This window comes from Cheilinus undulatus, linkage group 5, assembly GCF_018320785.1.
Source record: "Cheilinus undulatus linkage group 5, ASM1832078v1, whole genome shotgun sequence".
NCBI classification, from domain to species: Eukaryota; Metazoa; Chordata; class Actinopteri; order Labriformes; family Labridae; genus Cheilinus; species Cheilinus undulatus.
This window is the reverse complement of record NC_054869.1, coordinates 14,095,556-14,118,950: the sequence shown is the minus strand read 5'-3', so window position 1 is coordinate 14,118,950 and position 23,395 is coordinate 14,095,556. Positions and strand designations below refer to the sequence as shown.

The 23,395-nt window shown below is 37.5% G+C and overlaps 1 protein-coding gene across 1 annotated transcript; it reads right to left on the bottom strand.

The window, feature by feature from the left end:
• Positions 1 to 593: 593 nt before the first annotated feature.
• Positions 594 to 23,259, bottom strand: gda (guanine deaminase). Its single transcript, XM_041786694.1, has 14 exons — positions 23,080 to 23,259; positions 21,743 to 21,831; positions 21,484 to 21,655; positions 21,212 to 21,299; positions 11,582 to 11,687; positions 9,590 to 9,617; positions 9,395 to 9,502; positions 9,002 to 9,109; positions 8,814 to 8,911; positions 5,582 to 5,649; positions 5,042 to 5,188; positions 4,654 to 4,772; positions 4,512 to 4,539; positions 594 to 3,890 (listed from the first exon to the last, which is right to left on the bottom strand). Exons 1-14 carry the CDS (start codon positions 23,206 to 23,208, stop codon positions 3,814 to 3,816), a joined length of 1,365 nt encoding a protein of 454 aa, XP_041642628.1. The 5' UTR covers positions 23,209 to 23,259; the 3' UTR covers positions 594 to 3,813.
• Positions 23,260 to 23,395: the final 136 nt, after the last annotated feature.

The following is a 23,395-nucleotide window of genomic DNA, read 5'->3' as shown; positions in this document are numbered from 1 at the left end:
AGCAAAGAGCCCTGACCTCAACCCCATCAAGCATCTTTGGGATGAACTAGGAGATTGTGTGCCAGGCTTTCTCATCCAACATCAGTGCCTGACCTCATAAATGCTCTGAAAAAATGGACACAAATTCCAATGGAAACACTCCACAATCTTGTGGAAAGCCGTCCAGGCTTTTATAGCAGCAAAAGGGGTACCGACTTCATGTGAAAGTACATGTACATGAATACAATGCCATTACAGTTTCTGTAGGTGTAATAGTCAGGTGGCCGAATACTTTTGTCCATGAAGTTATTTCATTTTTTTAAAAAAGCACCATGTCGCCCTCTAGTGGCCATAAGAGGCATCCATGCTTGCTCTCCTACATGCTGTGAAGTGTTTTTGAAGTTCAGTAGAGGCCTTTCTGTCAGAAAGACATGCCAGACCCCATCCTCATGTCACTTATCTGTCTTTAAACCCTCTAAACTGTCTAACACAGATGTAGACAAACTGTTGAAGAAGTTGAGGACTGGTCTGTTAATGAGAATCAGTTTGCATTAATGGAATTAACACTGTCAACCTACACTCCAAGCTAAAAACAGCATTAAAATACACAAAAACAGATAAAACGGTGTCCTTTATTTCATTCTCTGATGACTTTACACATCACAGAATACAAAGAAAACTATTTTACATTTAAAATGTGCTGTCAGAGAGAGACATTTTGTAATAAAAATTAGTTTATTTCGCTACAAAGACAAAAAAAGTGTTAAATACATTTTAATTCATGAACACAAGCATATTCTCTGCAATCAGTGCATTCAATTTCCCTTTATTTAGAAAAGCGTCATAAGACGGATTAAACTGATTATAATTTAAGTTTAAAAATACATTGTTGTATTGAGAGAGAAAACACAATATCCAGCAGAAAAAGGAATCAACAATCTCAGCTGTACAACTACTAAAAAGCTAACCGATTCCTATAATGAGCAGAAGCCAATAAAAACATACAAAATATGTCCACATAATTAATTCACTCCATGTTTCTGTGACAGGCTTTTCTCTGGATCTCAGCAAAACATGAATTCAAGTCATTATTCTGAGAAAACCAGTGCTGTTATCCCAAGACTACAAAAGAAAGGTCAAGATATTATACAAACAAAATTTACTCAATTTCACAGAAAGACTGAATAAAATTAAATGTATGAATGTCTGTCTGCTCGTGGCTTCTGTTCAAGGCACCTGCTAAAGTGCATTTTTACTTTGTCAGAGTGTTTATCAGTATAAACATCTTCTGGAATGCCATTTTTAAGATTTCATTGTTCCCTGTGTAACCTGTTTTAATGCACAGAAAGCTTACTGGGATCAAATGAAACTAAAGAGATTAGAATACAGCGATTACATTACTTTACACATTGGAGTGAACTGTGTTTACAACCAAATAAGTCATGAGTAAAAGATCATTCTTCTGATCATAAAACAAGTGTAACTACACAGGCATGAAAGTGAGATCATTGAGGGTTATTAAGGTCAGGCGCTGCAGCTCCACTGAGCAGATTTACAACACGGGCACAAAGTCCCACATTCACACCGGACTTAACCTCGTGAAGCATTGTTCTGTTTCAATTTCTGATGGGAGCACACTTTTATATCAAAATAAAATGAAATGGAAAATATGATATAGCACACACTCCAGAGCCAACAAGTGCTTTATGCGAGTTAATTCTGGCAAATTTAAAGGAGCATTTTGAGCAAAAACACAAAAAAATCAAACCCAAGTAAGGATACTTGTATAATTTTTTGTCAACAATATCTTATTGCGAATTTTTTAGGCCACAGTCACATGACAAATCCAGAGAAACTTTATTTCAAGAAATCAAAGCAAAAAATACGGTCTGTTTTTCATTTGATCAAAACTTTTTCAAAATTGTGATTTATCACTGAATTTTAGGAGGTTATCACGCTTACTCAAGTTTCATCACATTTAATAATTACTCCGCATATAAAACTATTTTTTTTTTGTCAAAATTGACAATATGAAGCAATCCTTATCAGTCAATTTATGAATCAAATGAATGCAAAGGCATTGGGATCCCAAATTTCCACTAATTATTTAAAGTAGTGCTGTACTGCTAACGGGGCAATGTTTTTACTATGGAGTGGCATCCGGTATCTTAGGACATTGGCTGACGACGAGGGGCGCTGGCTGGACTCCTTTGTGACAACCTCTTCATGGTATGTCTTTGGGTTTCGTTGAATAGATCATGTGTCTAATGCTGACATGCTAAGGAGAGCAGGGATGGGAGGGGTCAGCTGCCTGATACAAGAATGGCACCTGGCACGCTTTTCTGGTTTCGGGGTCTGGTCCAGATGCCAGGGGCGGCTGGGGACGACCGCATGCTTTGTGTAGGGGGCAGTTGGGAGGCTACCTGGGGAAATGGGACATGGGCCTGGCACAGGCCTGGAGGATGGCCATGAGAAGGCCAGAGCAGTACAGGACCAAGGTTGACGTGGCAAAGTGCTGAACCAGTATATGCTCCTAACCTGACCTGACCTGTACTGCTACACTAGTGTGGTTAGAAACCATCACTTACAGGTAGGAGACAGCATTGAAATATGCATTCAATGCAATGCAGGGTTTAAAACTGTTCAGCTATTTGCAGGAGTGCACGTACAGAATCACTGAGGTCCTGTGATTCCCAGTCAATGCAACAGCATGTGCACACAACACAGTTAAGGTTAATTATGAAAATAAGAAACTGCATCAAGAAACTTTTCTTTCTTATTCTTTCCTGTTCTTTTATTTTTTTTTTTTTAGCTATGAGTACTTCTATGTTTAGTTAAAAACCTGCTTTTATTTTGAAAGGAATAGATGAAGTAAATAAAAATAGCTAAAGAGAATGGTTAAAAAAAAGAAGATGAAAAGTATATTTGATTTGTCCTCTGAGACATTCAATGCAATGTCCTTCTTTTCCATCACTCTGGAGCAGGACGATGCTTTAGTCAGCAGCATCCAGCTGCTGTCCCGCTACAGGAACTTAACTACAGTACACCAAATAGGATGTGATGAATGACAGTGTATTTGTGTTAATTCCAGACCTTAATTATATCTGGATTAACACAATAATGCAGACAGTCCTACAGTCCTACAGTCCCCTATTTGCCAATGGGGCTGTCTGCATTGTATTTGAGCATCTGCATCTCATTTCAAGACAATCAAGTGAAATTAGTTTACCCCACTGGTAAATGTTTTTGACTTTAACAGGTGATTCAAGTCTTATTTCTTGAGTATGATATTTTGAAAAAAAATGTTTTTCTGGACATGTGGCTTAAATAAATGCAGTGAAATATGCTTGACAACAAGTTAGACAAATAGATTGCTTAGATAGAAGTTTTTGCAGTATTCTGCAAACATACAAAGAGGACATAAAAGGCATCTTGTTGTTCAGATGTGTTCAATAAGCAACTAGCCATCTATCTTAAATTACCAAGAGACAAATCAGAAGGTTCACAGCGCTTGTTCAGTCCCTTATTTCCCGTGTTAAATCCTATAATCAGCCATAAGGCTTGGAGGAGACAGAATTTGCACACAGCTGACCACAATCTATCATGACCTTCACTGAACCTCATTAAACAAGCCTTCTGATTCAGAAACAGTCAAATGTTTGCAATAATAGCATCAAAGAAGCAGCTAAATCCATGCAGCATTAGGTCGTTTCCAGCAGATTGTTCTTGTGCTGTGATAGTCAAATTTCTGCTGGGTTTTATTTTTAAAATCCTCTTTGAGGTTCTTTGTTTTAGACAGCGAGGTGGCTAAAAGTCTTCTGAGGATGAAAGTGTTTACTCTGCTGTTTTGTCTGCGAAAGGCACCACTTTCCTCCCGGCAACAAACACCTCCACAATGTTTCGATCATCGCCTGTGGAAATGAAAAAAGAAAAACATTAAAAAGTGAACAAGGATCACTGATTCCATTGATTCCTCGTAAAAATAAACTGATAGCATGGAAATGCAATATGAAAATAAAAACATACTGATTAAAGAATGGGATGGGGCATCCTTATTAAAGTACATGTATTTGAATGTAAATTCATTACAGTGCCTAATGGCATAATGGGCAGGTTACTTTAGTCCATATAGTGTACCCCTACTTAAAATATTGTAGTACTATGCATTTTGAACATTTTTTCATAAACAATTATTATTTGGAATTGTATTTATTTTCTGCATTTTTTCTTGTTAACTTTTTTTAATTATTTATGATGATATAAAATTATTTAACAAATAGTTTGTGAACATCTCTAGTCCCTGTGTGTATTTTGTAAAGGTTAACAGTCTTAAAATACTTATTTCTTATTTTATAATCCTTACATATCTTGTATAACTTAAAGCCTATATTAAATTATCTAGGCTCTTATTAAAGTAGGTAATAGAAATTTTTTTTTTAATTCATATAAAGTCTAAATCTCAGTATACATGCTGTTTTTGAAAAGTTAGCATGATATGGCACACTGAAGTCTGAAAACCTGCAGAAACTTACCTAAATTCAAGAACTTTTCCAAAAGAATCTGAAATGGAGGTCAGATTTAAAGAGATAAATTACAACCTTTATTTTAGCTTTTAATAATTCATATGTAGATGTATACTGATATACTACATGGAGACTTTGCCACTGTACAGACCTTTGGATCATCACACTGGATCAGGTCTATGGGTCCACCGGGAGCAGCGACGTTCACTCTCAGAGCGTCAAAGTCCTTGCCCTCTTCAAAGTTTCCTGTCTGGTCATCCATCGACAAGGCTGCAGAAAAAAAATATCATAAGAGGAGCTGTTGTGTTCCCTTCCCTTGTGTAAAATTGCAATCAGTCACCACTAAGAATATCTCCTGGTGTAGTGAATCAGGCATTTCTGCTGCAGCACTCTCACACAAAACATCTTAAAGTGTGCTGAAACACTTCAGCCTGAAAAGCTGAGTAGTTGGTGAGACTGGTACTTACAAGGAGGCAAATGTTTAAAGTTTTTTGATGATTTTACACAGGGCTACTTCTGTTGGGTTGTGGGGTTTTTACCTTGGCTGCCTCCCAGTGTAGCAAGTCTGAACACCTCCTCAAAGGTGAGCGTTTCATAGTCTGGGTCCTGGATTGTCAACACTTTGGACGAGTCCAGAGCTCTCCTTATGGCATCCAGCATGGAGGCTGAGTAACCTCCAGCAACGTCTGAACACAGAGCAGATATACCACATTATTAATCCACATACAGATGCATTTAATACACAAACTGTGATTATGAAAACTGAATTTCTGTTTAAATTCTTCAGATTAAGGCCTGGAAATTAATCTTTTAAAGCTTCTTGTTACATTTTTGAACCAGTAAAGCTACTAAAAAGTGATCAGCTGATCGTCACCTCCCCTGTGTGCCAAATATTTCTGCAGCAACTACATCAATAAAATGACTGTTGTAAAAGCAGATTAGTATAAAGCAATGTCATAAACCATTTAAGTGCTTCCAGTAGGCTGTACTCAGTTTCAGAATAATTAAGCCTCCTTTTGATAGTGTGTATGAATTTGTCTATTTTGATCTAACAACACTAAAAGTGAAACGGCCCCCACCTGTTCCCAGACCCAACTTCACTTTGTGTTTGAGGACGTTGCGGACGTCCAAAATTCCACTGCACAACCTGGGCAGACAAAGGAGAAGAGGGGTCTAATTACAACACAAGACAGAGCGATGCACTGGATATCAGCACTGCTGCAATGTAGTGCCAAAAATACTTTTTGTGGAAAGTTCACAACAACCTCAGCTGAAAATTGCTTAACTTCCGTTTCATTTTAATCTCACCCCACATCTACCTCAATGACCAGTCAAAATCAAGAAGGGCCTGGACTTATATTACCAGCCTTGTCAACACAAACGGTGGCAGAAATATTCTTCAGAATCACAAATTTGGTTTCAGAAAAAACATTCAGCTTATTTAGCACTTCAAGAACTCACTGACAGAAAACATACAGCTTTGGACAATAATGAATACACAATCAGTGTATTTCTGGACCTTTCTGGACTCAGTTTGGCTTTCAAAAACATATAAAATGGTTTTCATGGTAATGTTTACAAACGGCTAAAAGCTATGTTCATAATAGAATACAATATGATAACTTTAATGGTCATGAATCTAAGTGAAACATTATCCACTATGGTGTTCCTATTTTTATCTCCTGTCCAATCAGAATACTCAATCAGAACCAACTGATGTATAAAAATGAAATAATAATCATATTAACTGTGTACTATATCTTTGACCTACTTTCTGCAAACAACCTAATTTCAAGAAATGCATTAAAGGGATATTTCACTATTTTTAAAGTTGTGTTTTATAACGTACTTAGCAATAGTAGTAGCATTAGCCTCTAGTAGTTTCAGTGAGCATTACCCCTTTAAGCATGAGGTGCTTTAGCAAGCTAGCCTATACAGCACTACAGATGGGTACAGTTTCACTATGCAACCAGTTTTAGGTAAAAAAAAAAAAAAAAAAAAAAAAAGTCCAAAAGAAAATGATGGCTCAGTTGTATTCTCCCAGAAAGCCTCTGTATTTGGCACTATTTTGCAATGCAAGGTTTGGCTGCTGGCTACATGCTCTTCCACGGCAGCGTATCTGAAAAGCTGTTTGGGTCCGTGAGCACCATCAGAGATAGCGACAACAAAATAAGCTAAAGTAAAACTAAAATGAGCAATTTCAAGTGGAAATGACATTTTGTTTACTGTGGATGAGAGAGGGTACTTTCATGACCTGGAGTACATAGAGGAACAACTTATAAAGAGACTCAGTGGGAAGAAAGACAGACGAAAGAAATTTGGTGGAGACTGGTTAGCAGGAGAGATCCCAGGCTACCTGGGGGTGTAGGTGTGCAAATTGTGAGTCCATACCCAGCGAAGATAGAGAGCTATTGTTGAGTGAGACTTCACAATACTTTTCTGATCAAAGACAGAGGCTCACAAACGCCTGCAGCCTGCATCACTCCCCATCCAGAGTTTTCTACTGTACTGAATGACGGTATTATTGGGACATCTTCAACTTTCTGAAGAGAAATTGGAGAAACTGACCCCCACCAGAAGAGCTGAATGGAAATATGTCCTCCAAGTAAGTTTATGGCTGTCACTTTATTCCTCTAATAGCTGATATTTAGAAAAACTGCAGTCAGAACAATATGTTTACTTTATGAAGACATTGCATTAGCAGTTGAAGTGGAAAACTGAAATGAAATAACCAGCCCAATTTTTTGTTGCTTCTGATAAAGCCTGCATACCCAAAGAGCATGTAGCCGGTAGCTGAAGCTTGCATTGCAAGAAAGTGCCAAACACAGAGGTTTTCTGGGTGAAAAATAAAATGCTCCACAACTTTTTGATATAGTGTACAATTGAGCCAGCATTGGTTTTTGGCCCACTTTTTCCCCAAAACTCTCTGAATTATGCAGAGAAACTATACTAGGGCCCTATGATTTCTGTGTTAACAGAATCGCGGAATTGGCTAATAAAAATAGAATCTAGTATTTAATGTGGAAATTACAGAAATTGAATGAATTTGACTGAAAATGTTGTGCATTTGTAGAAAGAGGAATGTATATTCGGGGAATATTTTCTGGGGGATCACTGAAGCATGGAACAAGTGTGCCTCACTTCTCCAACACTCACCCTGCCCCCTCCTAAACAATACAAAACTTGTCAAAGCAGCTGCTCGAAACACCGGCTAACATCTCGTAGCTCAACACGGGGCAGGGAGAGGTGTGTCTGTGCACGAGGTACACAGCTCAAGTCACAACTTGAAGACCTCACCCCTCAGAGGCTTCAAACTCGAGTCAGACGGACTCAATTTACGAGTTCTGTAGTCTAAATGGTGTTACATTCGAGTATCAATTCTCTTAATAATTCCTCTGGTAGATACTGTAGTTCCCTTTGGGTGCTTAACAAGCCAACACGCATCTGGATTAACGTAGCGGTCTGATATGAGGCAGACGGACAGACGGCGAGGATGGAGAGAGATGAGGAGAGGAACGTTACAGTCAGGAGTAGAACACAATGCAGCATCAAACTGCATGGACTATTACAGACTGAGAGAGGAAAGAATATTTAAGTAACAGGTTTACTTTTAACCATTTAACTTTAATGTGACCTTTTTATTAAGTTACTACCACTCTCTGTTTGAGAGAACAGAAAGATTTCTTCATTTAAATTCTAAACATCAGTTAGGATGTGATTATACACATGGATGTGTCTTAAATTGTTGGAAATATCTGACTGTTACACTGGTCATAATTATTTTATATCAGGGTTATCCAAACAATTGCTCCTGGGCCAACTGTGGCCCTTTTTCAATAATTTTAAGGTTATTTCTATTTAATTTGTGAACTTTTCATTCATTTAAATAAACAGGACACTATTTTTATGGTAAAATTAGTGGAAAGGTTAAAAAACATAATTCCAAAAAATTAAAACAGAAAAAAAGGAATTTGGGAAAAAATAAAACAGATTTCATAGGGCCCTATAAAACCCATCTGTAGTGCTGTATAGGCTAGACTCCCCAAGCTCGTCCTGTTTGAAGGGGAAATGCTCACTGAAAACACTTGGAGGCTCATGCCGCTACCATCGCCAAGAACCTTCAAAAATACCAGAATATCCCTTTAACAGAGTTTTATTTGTTGCACGTCTTTGCATTTAGAGATGCACAGTGCTGCATTAAACCTTTTGAGTGCTTTCCATTAAAATCAGTTTTATACAATTTTATACGATCATGAATCTTTTTTATTGCATCAAGTGATGTATAGTCTGCAGAAACAATATGAAACTTACGAAATGTTGGAGTTAGGACAGTGAGACAAAGAAGCTCCAGTCTCTCTGAACACTGTCAGCTCTTCATCAGTGAGGTGGCAGCCATGAGCCATCACTGTCTGTGGATTATAACACCATAATATGCCAGACCTGGTAATTAAGAGTAATTATAAAAACTTGACTGACTGGTGTGACTGTGTGCGCCTCACCTTGTCAGTGAGCAGGTTGTATTTGTGGTAGATGTCTGTGTAAGACTCAGAATCAGGAAACAGCTCTTGTACAAGCTTCACCTCCTCTACATTTTCACTGATATGACTCTGTAAAAACAAATTAATAGTTTGTCAGAGGTTAAATATTTGCCTTAATTGAGGGAACGTTGGTAAAATTTTGCCTAAAGTATCCAGACAGAGCTGGAGTTGTGTAATTTAAGGATAATTTTTGCTGAATGCCATTATGTAATATGTGTTTTTCATTCCTGCCAGACAGCCACTGTTGAAAATGACATTTGTTCTTCTAAAACCCCACAGGTACAGCTCTTTGTTATCTCTTTGGAAACAGTTCCCTGCGGACACAGCCTGGTTTGGTTGTCACAGTGAGCTCACCTGAATGTGCAGGTTGTTATTCTTAGCGATTGCTCCCAGCTGTCCTAGTAAAGCTCCCGTGCAGGATGGGGCGAATCGGGGAGTCACTACCGGCTTCACCCGAGGGTACTGCAGAAAAAAGAAAATTCAAGTCTTAAAAACAAGGTCTTTCTCACATACTTATTATTTCTTTTTTATATATACACAATATCTTACCTTTTTGTTCAAGAGCTCTGCAATGAACCTTGAGGGAAACGAACCGCAAATGTAAATCTTACAGCAAAGATGTATTTGCACATTTAAATCATTTAAAACTCCTGTGAGGTTTAAGCTATTTACAAAACAGACTGAAATCAATACTGATGGCTCTATATCCCCACAAAAGCAGACAAGAAGTTCAGCATCAAGATTTACAATTTCAGATGGCTTTCACCTGAGCTGTGGTCTAGTTTTCAGACCAGGCAGGTTACAGCACACTGCAGAAACACTTTTTAAATGTGTCTATGCTGATGGTGGGGAAGTTTAAAATAAAGAATGGTGGGCACTGGTTAAGCTCAGGTGGTAAAGCAGGTGTCCATATGCTAAGGCTTTAGTCCTCAACACACCAGTGGTGGGATCGACGTTTTGTACATGTCTTCCCCCCACTCTACCTCCTAATTTTAACTGTCTCTTTCCAGGTGTCCTATCAAAACAAAAGCAAAAAAAAAAAACCCAAAATAATTTTCAACAAATAAAACAAAGAATGGTGGCATTTTTTGTCAGAAAACAATACTTATGTGTGTACAGGACTGTATCAGTAAAAAGCTAAATTGTCACACTTTGTCATCTAAATCTTAAACTTTTATCCAGCTGCCATAGATGTTAGTTGTAAACTCTGTAATAACTGTCATTTTTTTATGAGGTATGTATAGAGTGGTCTTTAAGGTCAACTGCAAAACATTTAACTCAACACTAAAACATTCTGCCTCATGCAATAATACTTGCTGAAATGTAAAAATATTTTAAAACGTGCAAAATAATTTCACAAAGCAAACAGCAATCATTTTTCTTTTGACTTAATGTAATTTTACTGAATTTACACTGGTGTGCATTAGTCTCATTGTTTCATTAACCTATCAACTTTTAACTTTTACACTCTCCTGTAGCAAATTATAAAAACTAATTTTGTGACCCTATATTTTCATATGATTTGTATTTTAATATCTTGTTTTTGCTCTATGTTTCTGATATTTTTATGTTCTGGATGTTTTTTTTTTTGGCTCTGTAATGCACTTTGAATGGTGCTGTATAAAAAAAATCACCTTTCCTTGCCTGTAAAGCACTGAGTTTCACTGTGTTGTCTGAAAGCTATTTGAAGGTTGCTTGATTGATTAAAGGTTTTTGTGTTTTGTGAAATGTTTATGCCTTTTCAGATACTTCTGTGTTTATTATTACATATTTTGGAGTTTTGTGAAATATTATTATTATTTTTGGCCTTTTTGCCTTTATTAGATAGGACAGTGGATAGAGCTGGAATCAGAGAAATGAGCGGGGAGAGACATGCAGGAAATAGTGCCACAGGCCGGAATTGAACCTGGGTCACCTGCATATATGGTGTGCGCCTTAACCACTCAACTACCGGCGTGCCCCTGTGAATTATCTTTTATTTTGTAGAATATCTTTACATTCAGTTTTTTTCATTTCATTGCATATTTTTGATATTTTCCCTCTTTTGGAAAATAATTTTGCATTTGATCTTCAGGGCCACTGTACATGTTTTACTTATGACCCAGGAAATACCCAGGAGTAAGTGAGACAAAGTAAAGAGAATGTACAGCGAATGCATGCACCCTTAAAGTCCCTGGATTAAAAGTTAACCCACACTGGGTCATTATAGCACTGACAAAGCAATGGGTTAACTCGACCCTTTACAAACAGATGGAAATTAACCCAACTAGGCAGGCATTTTCACCACTTATATAACACATACTGAATGAATGAAAAGTTTTTCTAAATTTCTTGCTTCAGGGCTTTTTTTACAGACCAAAATTAACTTCTGTTTGTTATCACTAAACAAACAAGAAATAATATCACTAAAGCCTTATGCATGTGTTACATGCATGATACAGCGTGATTAAATGTCATGTCACTCCACCTGCAGTACTCTTTAGCTAGAGCCTGACACGTGCATACAGACCTCCTGCATCTTTAAAAGTAGTAGACCCTCACCTGCAGGTTTCCTCCTGAGACTCCTGACTGGTTTCTTTGTAATGTTTCACAGCATTGTTTCTGTCCATGCATACTTTTCCCACCAAGGCACGCTGTCCAAAGTCATCTGTAAGAAAAACAAAGATGACTGAGTAACAAAGACAGCTGGTTCTTTCAGAGTCTTCCATTTTGGTCATACATGACAGTTTAACAGAAAAATAAATAAAGCCAACATTCCAGTTGCTACATTTTTCTAATATTGTGAAAATCCTAACTATCAAGATTTAGAGCTCAAACAAAATTTTTCCTCTGTTAGGTAACCATATTTGTACAAACATGGCATTTCAGAAACCACTTTAAGATAGCTTGAATCAAATTTATCACACTAATCTTTAGTTTAGAAGTTAGCTACAGAGTTCCACAAGGCCCTGTGCTTGGCCTGATTCGATTTATCTTTTATATGCTTCCTCTAGGTAACATTAAAAAAATCACTCCATATATTTTCACTCCAGTGCAGATGAAATTCATCTATACGGATCCATGAAGCCAGATATCCTGCAACGCAGATGGACTGGCCAGATTTCATGTCCGTCACCAGGTAAATCCATTTTTCAAAGCTCCATTGTGAAATTATTGCGCCTAGTCTGGAAGGGACCTGACCTATCAGTGTCATTGGAAGAGAACAAAATGGTAGCAATGGGCCAGCCTTAGCTGCACCAGAAATCGATAGCAATGGCTGTCACCAGAGTAGCGATAAGCTTGGGTGCAGCTATAGTATAGCGGCAGTTTTATCAGAACTAGGCCACAATTTTTTTATTAAAACAACAACAAAGAGCGACACTGAAAGCTTCTCTTGGCATAGAAGATGTTTTTGCACTTCTGATTGGAGAACTGAAAAAAAACAAGCACCACCATTCTTAAAGTACAGCAGCCTCTGGCTTTCAAACTCAGGGCACTACTGGAGCTACGCATGCCCACTTCGTGAATTTGTCTTGATGCTCCTATTTGCCCACTATGAATAAGACAGACAGAACATTCGTTCAGTCATTTTCTGAGAATTTTTTGAATAGTCCTGCCCTTACCAAACACCTTGTATGGGAAGTTTACCAGATGAATGTGAAACATATCCGTTCAATGGAAATATTAAACAGTCTCTCTGTTGTATCAGGTTAAGACAGCAGTCAGTTATGTAACCTAAAAGCATACCTTAAGGACATTAGCACCCAGATAATGTGAAATTTTCTGCTACTTTACTACTTCAGACGAGACTAGAGTTGTTGTGCTTGGTCCCCAACACTTCATAGACTTCTTCTGATGATATAACGGCCCAAGATGGCATCAGCCTGACATTTAGCACCACTATTGCTGGTTACCTTTTTGTAAAGTATCTTGGAATAAAATTTATTATGAATTTAAGCTTAAAAATAAACTTAGAGCTTGAAAACACTTGACATCTATGGAAAAACCTGAGTAGATACTATGGGTCATACTGTATACACACAGTGTCGTTTAAAAGCAACAAAGCAAAAGTCTTCACATTTTTTTTTCTTGACTTTGTGTTGCAGTATTTAAGCTCCTTCACATGTCAGAGTCAAATCCTGCCATCACTCACATACCCTAATCCCTGTCTTCTAGCACTTTAGCAAACAGGCACTAACATACCATGCAAACAGACATGTATAAATATACTTGAAAAACTTCTTATTGTTCATATGTCAAACATGCATTCATAGACTCCACATAGCAGAAAAGTTCACATTATAAAGTGATGTTTCTTATTTTTGTTCCCAGCCTAGTTTTCAGGGAAACCCTGCTATCCCTCCTCCATATGATTCTGCTCTTTAGTAAGGTGTGGTGTCATTCACATTAAAAAAAAATACTGAGTGAAAGAAACTCAAACAGAATTTTATGTAAATCAAAACTAAGAACATATAACGTGTTCTCTGTCAGTGACTAATACAAAGACTAACATTGACACAGACCTATGAAAACAGGCCTGGGTTGTCAGACATTGAAATAAACTCTTTAATTTGCATGCTAGGCCAAAAGAAATAACCAGAAATTCATAGATACTGCTGCACAAGTATTTGTTTTCTATCCTTCAAGGTACAAACAGACTACCTGCTGCTTAATGTGTGTGTGTTACAGTTGTGATAGAGTTCATGCACTGATAAGAATACCCAGTTGTTGGGGCTAATTTAAGCCCTGCCCAAGTTTTAAAAGAAGATCCAATAAGAAATAGAGAAGTTTAGGTGGTCCTGCCTGAATGATGCAACAAAACAAACAAAACAGTGAAGGTCAAAGCACAAGGATCTTCAGTCTAAAAGGCAGAATAATGAAAAAATCTGTGCTGAGGTATGAATAGCATTAACACAAAATATGACTAGGCTCTTTCACAACACAGGATCAAATTATAGTAAAACTGCAATGAGGCAAGATAAGGCATGTTTTTGTTCTTTACTGGGGAATAAACTGACTTAATTAAAATGGCAGATGACAAACTTGTTGAAAAATTGTCTCTGTCTTTGCCTCAGTTCATATGTCAGTCGTGTTTTTACAGGTGTTATGGGATGAGTGGCATCTAACGCTGTCTCTCCAACCTGAAAGTGTCCTACTCAGAAACTAATTTATGATGGCTTTTTCTTTATAGAATTAAGATTTAAATTCATTTAAAAATATTTTAATATTCAAAAGACAATTCAAGCATGTTGTTGACATCTTCCCTCAAAGTGAAATCAAATGACCACAAGAAGGAGACAGAGGGAATTACAAATTCCTGACAAAAAACTACAATTGGGGGACTATTGTTTCATTATAGCTTGTTAATCTAATTATATAAATGCCATTGTTCTTGGCCTGATTTGTAAAATCTCCAAAAAGCCTGAAAACCTCTTCTAATCTTAGATTCAAGCATTACAGATGTATTTTTCAAAATTTTTAATGTTTGCCAAAAGCAATTGAAGTTGAGGTTTGACGGTGGGTTGATCCACTGTGGACTAGCTTATCTGTTTTGAGAATCCCCAGACCTGGGAAACACTTCCATAATGTTAAGCTGTTTGTGAGACTGCAGTAATCCTGAGCATATATGAACTCACTGAACTTACTGAACTCTGTGACCCTGCTCATACTCTATACTTGCTTTGCATTACACAGTAATATACAGCAATACAGATATCCTTCCTCTTTTTGAAATGTTCATGAATTTTAGTATGTGATACCTGGTATACTGGAGCTATTTAGTGTCTTTTCGGGTGTCTAGACTCAAGAAAAGATTGCGTAATAGTTTAAAATATTTGTATGTTTCTCTGCTAAGCCCAGGTGAGAAAAAAAGGGAGAGTGGGAGACAAACAGTTTTATACCATATAAAGATTTATCACCAGATTATGAAGCCTGGTGTCACTTCCTGGTGTTTACTGCACTTCGTATGTTCCATCCACTCTGCATCAACAATATGTCTCAAGTGATGACCTGCAACTGGAATTTTTTTCCCACTGCCTTTTATGCAAATAACAGCCCATGCATTATTCCCTGAAGTAGATTTCCCTGCGTACTATGAGCAGTGAAGCCACTTGTGATACAAATAACTGGGCAAAACAGTCTTAAAAGTTAAAACCTGACCTGCAAAACCTGATTACTAAACATTTAATAAAGCCAAATAAAGAGTCTGCTCACAGGAAAAAGCTCATCCTCCATGAAAACATCCTAAAATAGCAAATGTAGCTTACGTAACTCTGTTAACTGCATTCGCTACATGGATAACGTAGCTATATAGCTCAAGCTAAATCTTACAAAACTCATAGATATCCAAACGAACAAAGCCACAAAGCTAACGTCAGCTATGTTTGCTTTAGCTACGTAAGCTAAGTAGTTGTTTTAGCTACATTTGCTATGGCTCATGTTGTTTAGGCAAAAGCTAATTTAGCTACATATTAACATTAACTATGTAATTAGTATAGCTATGTTAGCTTTAGCAAGCCACTGTTCAGGGAACTACTTGAAATGAATTTAAACATGATTTAATCCCAGGTTAGACCTCTGATCATTTTTTTTTTAATTTATAAAATACTGCTTCATCAGTAGTTTTTGCAATTTTTGCAAACTGCCAGACTTTGTTTATGAATAAAGCTGAATAAAAAATAAATAATAAATAAATAGATAAATCTGAAACTGTAAATATGTTGTACCTGCAGATTATGGCCCCTCCATTCTGACAGAGACGGCATTTCACGGTAACAGTCTGGGAAAAGGGGACGTCTGAGAGCTGTGGTCTGCAACCAGACCCATCTCTGAATGAAACTACACAAACTAAGAGGCTAGCAGCACCTTTTTAACAGCTTTTCTGCCACATTTTGCCTTAAAATGCTTTTAGAGGAAACAGTGATATACTATCTAGCAAAAAAAAAAAAAAAATCTAGTGGTTAGATTAAAATGACAACTCAGCTCAAGACAGCAAGTTATGAACCAGTAGTGATGTGCCCTCTTTTTTTTCCCATTTTCTTTGTTCTTTAATAGACATAATAAAGCCAGGCTGGTACAAAATAAAGAGCTCTTAACTCTTAATTATGATGATAATACTAATAATGATCTGTGAGGCTGAATGGACATAAATAATGCTAATAATAACTGGTGGACAACTGCTGATTATATCAGGTCATGGGTTGGTCTTTAATGCGTGCTAGGACTCATAGCATCCCCACTACCAAACCAGTCTGGATGAAGGCATTGCAGACCACCTCTGTATGCACTCTAAACAATCTGATATTAACATGTCTTCAGTACACATTAAGATGAATCCCTAGCAATAACGACAACCACTTGGTACCTGAATGCTCAAAATGATTATTCATGTTAATGTAAGGTCCAAACAGGGTCCAAGTCGGGTCTAATGGACATTTTAAACACTAAAAATTTTGTTGAAAAGAAAACTTTTTAATTCTAGCATCGTAAGTGTTATTTGACTAATTTTATTTAAGTTTAATAACAGAACTGGCTTCAGATACAAGTATTTCCCACAGCCTAGATGGTTGGGTGAGGAAAGGCATGTAGGAGATTTCACTGGGCTGGATAGTAATAAGTGTAGAGTTACAGATGGTGTTGTCAGTGTGAGAGAGCTTTGTACCAGTGTGACCAAACATCTCCAGTCAAATCAGGCAGAAAATGTGCTGGTATCAGTTTTCCCTGGGAGCCTGATCCTTGCACCACACAAGACTCTGGCATGAGAAAATACACATGTACAAAATATATACGTAAATTGCTGGAATTTGTAGGATTTTTTTTTTTAGGGAAGAGAAAGATAAATGTAAACATGTCAAATTAAATGTTTCAGGTGGTTTCTTTTTCTTATTATTTCAAAAATGATTATCTTGGCTGCCTTTATATTGATATTTCAAGACAAAGTTGTACCGATTAAAAAAACTAACTTAAACTGTTCTGAGGTCTCTTTTTTAACACTATATACAGCTTTTGACTCATACTCTTTAGTTCAATTAAATCCCTCTTTAAGTCAGAAAACTTTATATTAGCTGAGATGGCTCATTGCCACTTAGTTAAATTAACTTCTGTTAAATTTAAACTAACAATAAGTTACCATGACTGATTGTTTTCACCATGCATTTTCAGTGAACTTCCTTTAAAGAGATCTGCTGCTCTGAACAGGACAAAGGTGAGAGTTCAACAACCCTGATTACACAAAATAACTGTGTAAAAGTTGCCAAAGCCAGAACTCAATGCAGTGAGATCGAATCACCACACATTTATGTGAGCATCTGCGTTCATGTGTGTGTCAGCTTGTGACTGTGAGTGTGTTCAAGGTTGCATAACCCGAAGAGATAAGGCGTACAGGTGAGGTAAACAGATGTGCTTTTGAACTTGCTGAAACTACTGAGTGAAACAGGAGCGATCAGCCTTGTAAAACCACATCAGCTGATTGATTTACTTTCAGTTTTAGTTCTGCTAAAGTTACTCGTTTCAATTTCAGGACTTAACTAGAAGGTCGACCTGCCCTTATTGTGTTATTCAATACAGCCAAAAAGGTGTGGAGATGCTTTGTCACATTTACAGCCTCTGCTCTGCTGATAACCTCTGACTGAACTTCTCCATTTGAGAGATGAGTTGTTATTTATACAGCCTGACTTGCTGAACATGCTTTCATAGTCAGATCTTCCTAAATGTATTTCTCTGTTCCTTCTGCAAACCTCACAGCCAACAATTACTCACTACTATTACTCACTAACATGATCCAATACTACAGGAGGGGATTTTGTACAGTTTTTATGGCTTTTATAGGCTTTTCTACTTACATGCAACTCTACTGGGATTGATGTAGCTTGTTTTACAACTAGACATACTTAACCCTCTGAGCCCCAAGATATTTTTTAACCATTTAGTCTTGCCTGAACTTATTGTCATAAAAAATGTGTAAAACATCAACTCTGTGTTGCATAGTCAAACTATAAACTTCCTTTTTTTCAGGACAACCTCGGCTTTAAGAATGTGTGTACTGCAGTAATGCCACTTGAATAAAAGAAAGGGGCTACAAAGATAAACAAAAAACTTAATGGAAGTTTAAAAACACTTGTTTGTCTATCTCAAGGGTACCAAAAAGTGAAAAAATAATCATTCTAAGGCAAGAAGTCTTCAAAATATTAACATATTTAGAAAAAATGTATGGGCTTTTTTTATATTGGCTGATTATGATCCATCATTCAAAGCAGTTTCTGTCTGCAGTGACACAGAGGGACACATCTCAGGCCGCCTGTCTCTTTATATCTCCATCATGAGCTGCTCAGGCCCTCTTCTTCAGTGTCTACTCATGCGCTGTTTCGCAAACCATGATGTGGCAACAGAACAGCCTGCCATTGGTTGTCATAGCCCATGTGACACCTGTGTTAGGAACGCGACACAGTGAAACAATTTTAAATTGATTAAAAAGTGGATAAAAAAACTTCAGTATTGGAGTTACTGGTGTAGATTTAATCTTTAAAGACCCTAAAAAGTCACCACAGTTCCAGACTAGCTTGAAAAGCTACCAGAAGAGCTACAAAGGCATGGATGGCATCATTAGAACAGCGAAACGGAGGGAAAAAATACGTGGCTATGACTTATGGTTCAAAAGTTATGTACCTTTAAACAAACCCTGCCTCTTCTTGTCGTACACGACAGTGTTGGTCTCAGAGGGTTTCTTACTTCCAGAATACTACACAGGGCTACTGCTTCAAGAAAATGTCATGTGTGTTTCTCTTGTCTTGGACCAGTTTGAGCCAATGTCTCTCCAAGAAATATAGTAACTTAACTCAAACCTGCCTGATGTCCCACTGACATTATCCCACCCTGCGAATAGGTGTGGGAACCATTGGTACTAACGTCCAGTTGGTTGTTAACAGCAGTATGACCCCTGGCACCGTGTCTGCTTATTTTGGACAAGCTTTGATCAAAATCCATCACCAGGATTCCTCTTGTTTTGTCAAATTTTCACCCCATTTAAAAGATTCCCTTCATTTCTAAAGCCTTCTGGTGACTCTGCTCTTTTAATGCTGATAGATTAGAACAGCTGCTTTTGACACAGTTGGTCACACAACTCTCATTGCTCGACTTGAACACTGTGTCGGGTTTTTAGCAGGTCTTGCCTCAGGACCAACCACCTAAATGAATAATTGCAAACTAAATTTTGGACCAATTTAAATCTATTTAACGATGAATATTGAAGTTTGTTTATTATTTGGAACAAAATGTGACTGAACAGAGAGATGGAAAAAGTGTGCCATTATAGAAACTCTACACTGATATGCATGCAATAGTAATGCACAATTTAGTGATAACATGCAGTTTCAATCATATTTAACAATACTGTGATATGTGATTCCATTATGCTGTATCCATAAATGGTGTTATGAGTCTACTTGCTTGGACATCGAGGAAGTGCAGAGAATAAAGATATTTCTTAAGTGTTTATTTCTCAACTCAAAACCTATAAATATCAAGAAGCATAAAATACAAAACCTGGAGTTTATACAGAACTGTTTTCAAAATTACTTAATATTTTCCAAAAAAAAAGTTTATCCTTTGTTGAAAATAAAGGTTCTTCCCCAGAGTGCAACAGTGGTGCTACTGTAAACTTAAAGGCCTTTCTGCAGGTATTTTTGTGCTTCTTAACACAAAAAATTGAAGCTTATCGTTAGGTTATGTAATTGCAGTCTGACGTTGCATTGCGATTAGAGTAATACTGCAGCACAAGCATGCAAACATACATTGCATTTTCTTCTATTTTCAATGATATGGTGTAGATTTTGGATATTTTTTTGACATTCTGAGAAACTTAGTAAAATTAGAAAACTAGTTTTGTTTTCCCCACTTAAAAAGTTTAGATCTCAAGAAAATGGCCAAACTTAACCATTATCAGGGAGTATTATAAAATGGACAAATGTATTTTAGCTTGTGCCTTCCATACATCACAGACTTTTTACAACAGTTATTTTCCAGGAACAACTTTGTGATAGACGAGTTGGGAGTCACTGAAAGGGTACTGCCCTAAATTGGTTCAGGTGTTAGTTATTGAATAGATCTTTTCCAGATCAGACTCGGGGACTCTACTTCCTCCTTTGCTCCCCTTCATGTGGAGTCCCACAGGGTTCTATCCTAGGACCAATCCTCTTCTCTCTTTACCTCCTCCCTCTGGGCTTGATTTGAAAAAAGTATAGTATGTCGTACCACCTCTACACAGAAGACACTCAAATATACCTGCCTTCAAAAAGAAGTGATGGCAGCACAGTTGATTGCTACAGCCTGGTTGTCTGTTTCGGATTTAATAAAAGTAAAACTGAAGTTGTTGTGTCTGGCTCCAGTGGAATCAGTGATGCCCGTTTTATGGACCTGAACCTCCTGCTATCTTATGTTAAGCCCATGGTGCCAAATCTTGGTATAAAAATCAACACTGATTTTAAAATGGATCAACAGATTATTTGAAATTAACATTAACGATTAATTAACATTAACATTTGCACTGCTGCTATGCACTTTATAATTGATTAAACCAGGCTTTTCTTGCACGTTTACAGTTAGTCCAAAATGCTGCTGCTTGTCTTCTAACAGGTATGCAAAAACATGAACACATTACTCCCATTTCCCCTCCTTGTACTGGTTTCCCGTTCATTTTCATTTTAAAATTCTATTTTTTATTTTTAAAGCTTCAAATGAGTCAGCACCCCAGTACATTTCTGAGCTTTTAGAAGTTTAAACCCGTCCAGATCTTTGAGGTCTGGTTTAAAAACCTGAGGTGATCAAGCTTTTTCTGTGGTGGCTCCTAAATTGTGAATTGTGCTACCACTGTAAATCAGAATCTCCCCCACCTTACCTACTTTTTAATCATGCCTTAAAACTATGTTTTATTGTTTGTCTTTTGAGGCAGAGTTGTGTGATCTCCCATGTGTCTTTTATTTTTTTTATACTTGCTTTTATTTGTTTGTATTAGTTTGTTACATGTGTTTAATATCTTTTTAGTTTCCTTTTAGTTTTTATGGATTTTATGGTGTTTTCATGTCCACTAAAGTTTCATGTTCTACTTTAAGTTTTAGTCACTGTGCAGCACTTTGTTTTTGAGATGTGCCACATGAATAAAGTGAATTTCAGTGTAGGTTTGAGTGTAGGACGTCTTACTTGCGATCTGTCCCAGCAGCAGCGAGGCATCAGTGTGGATGGTGGCATGGTAACATGCAGTTGTTGTACCGTTTCTCAGCGTTCGTCTCTGTTAAGCACACGGGTCATATTACAGGATTAACAGTCAAAAATATGTTGTTTAGCCTGACTGGATTATTTACATCCTTCTTAAATTACAGACTATGGTGTTTCATCAACTTACAGGGTAGAACCTGTGGCTGATACACATAAAAACAAACATACTCTGAAGGCCAGTTCTTTCACAGACTCACCACCACTTGTGTGTAGACTTTGTTGGCAAAGTCCAGATCCTTAAACTGTGACTCCACGGGAAATGTGTAGGTATTGAGCCACTGTAGTAAGGGCATGTCCAGAGCTGTGCCAGCGAAGCTGTACTGTGAAGCATGGATGTGTGTGTCCACGAGTCCCGGCATAAAGAACTCACTGCAGACAGAAAGCAGATCACCGTGAGTCAAACACAAAGTGGTAACGCTCTCATCAAATTCGTTAGAATTTTGTAAAACTGCTTACTGTTGGGCCAGCTGGGTGATGTCAGACGCACTGAATCCAAAGGTCTGAGACAGTCTTTCTACTTCTGAGCCTTTTCCCATGAAAGCAATCTGAGGGAAAAAATGAGTCAGAGTAAAAATCAATACAATCAATACAATATTAAAATAATAATTATGATTTATTTCCACTCAAACCATACACACAGGACGCAAATTCATCACAAACGCTTCACAAGCATGAACAAATGCTCATAACAAGAATGAAGACAGACACTCAAACAACAAAGAACAATTAATATTTTTTCATCACAGCCATCATTTATTGTTCCCTCTATTTGCATCAAAGCCCTCTAACCTAAAATAATGTTTCAAAAGAGAGAAAAAAGAAATGACAAATGTACTTTTCCTCTAAATTAAAAAAACCTCACCAGTAAAAGGACAGCATTTAAAAATACTAGGGCTTGTTTGAGGGCTTGCTGTTATGGACAGATAATCTAAAGCTTGCTATTGTTTCAAGGTTATTTGAAACATCCCCACATGTGAACTAAACCAAAAAGATGCATCATACCTTCAATTGTAGATGTACAGAAGCCACAGTACTGATCATTGTTGGGATAGGAACTGCTTCTGAGAATTACTAGTCAAATTATGCACCTTACAGAAACAGTTTTTAACCAGCTGAGTGTACTCAAGACATCACATCATTATCTTTTATTTCCAGAGGGACTTTTGCCTCTTAGGTCAGTGTGGCCTGAGGGAGAAAACTTTATGATTTTCAACCATTATAAACTTCTGTTAAAGGGATAAATGACTATTTCTGAGACTCTGAAACACTTTGTTGCCTCTTTGATGATGCTGAAGAAAAGTCATCACACTTTATTCAGCTGCTTACAGCCAGGTTGTGATTTCTTCAGCATCCAAATATTACATTTCCCCATCAATAACAGCAACACACTACAGGAGATTCTGTCTCAGCATGAAAGATGATTAGTGACTATCAGACCCACTTGTACTTGAGGACACTTCAGACTGTCATCGAGGTTTTTGTGTCTGAAAGCTTAGTTTGAGACAAGAAGTGAAAGTTGCTCAGCAACAGCTCAATGTTGGAGACAATTACGGTATTATGTAACAGATTTGTACGTTTTGGTCTTGGAAATACGGAAATATTTATTGGAAAAGTGCGCCATTATTGTTCACCGAGTGTGCAAAGTTTGGTGTTAGCTACTCTGGCTGTGTATTTCTTTCATCAAATCCACAATCACAACGAAACTCACAAGTATCCGGATTCGTTCACTGAACCGTGAACATATGAGGTCTCTTAAATACTTGAAATAAAAGCTGTTTCAGCTTGTGACAGACCTTTCCTTCTGTATCCACACCGAGGAGCGCATCTTCCAGGACCTGCACCGCTGTCTGCGGGGTCGAGTGGACAAAGGTTCCCCTGAACACGTGAGAAATGTCGGCGGAAGATTTGTTCGAGTTCGCCATCCCTGCTGTAGAGATGTTACAGTCGAGCTGTAAGGTACATGCAGCAGGAGAAGCGCACCGGGTTTTTATTCTGAGAACTCTGGTCACCAGGGCGCAGCAGTACGCACAGTTCCACCTGACTACAGAGGAGAGCCGCAGCCAATGAGAAGAAAGGGTGTGAGTCTGTGCGTGTTGTGGAGTTTCTGAG

Bases quoted from the DNA above. Each gene is read 5' to 3' on its own strand.
- gda (XM_041786694.1), bottom strand. From the start codon at position 23,208: ATGGCGAACTCGAACAAATCTTCCGCCGACATTTCTCACGTGTTCAGG. The intron at 9,618-11,581 runs GTGAGGGTCTAC...GTTTCCCTCAAG, and splicing joins TCTCAGGAGGAAACCTGCAG to GTTCATTGCAGAGCTCTTGA. The intron at 8,912-9,001 runs GTGAGGCGCACA...TATAATCCACAG, and splicing joins ACAACCTGCTCACTGACAAG to ACAGTGATGGCTCATGGCTG.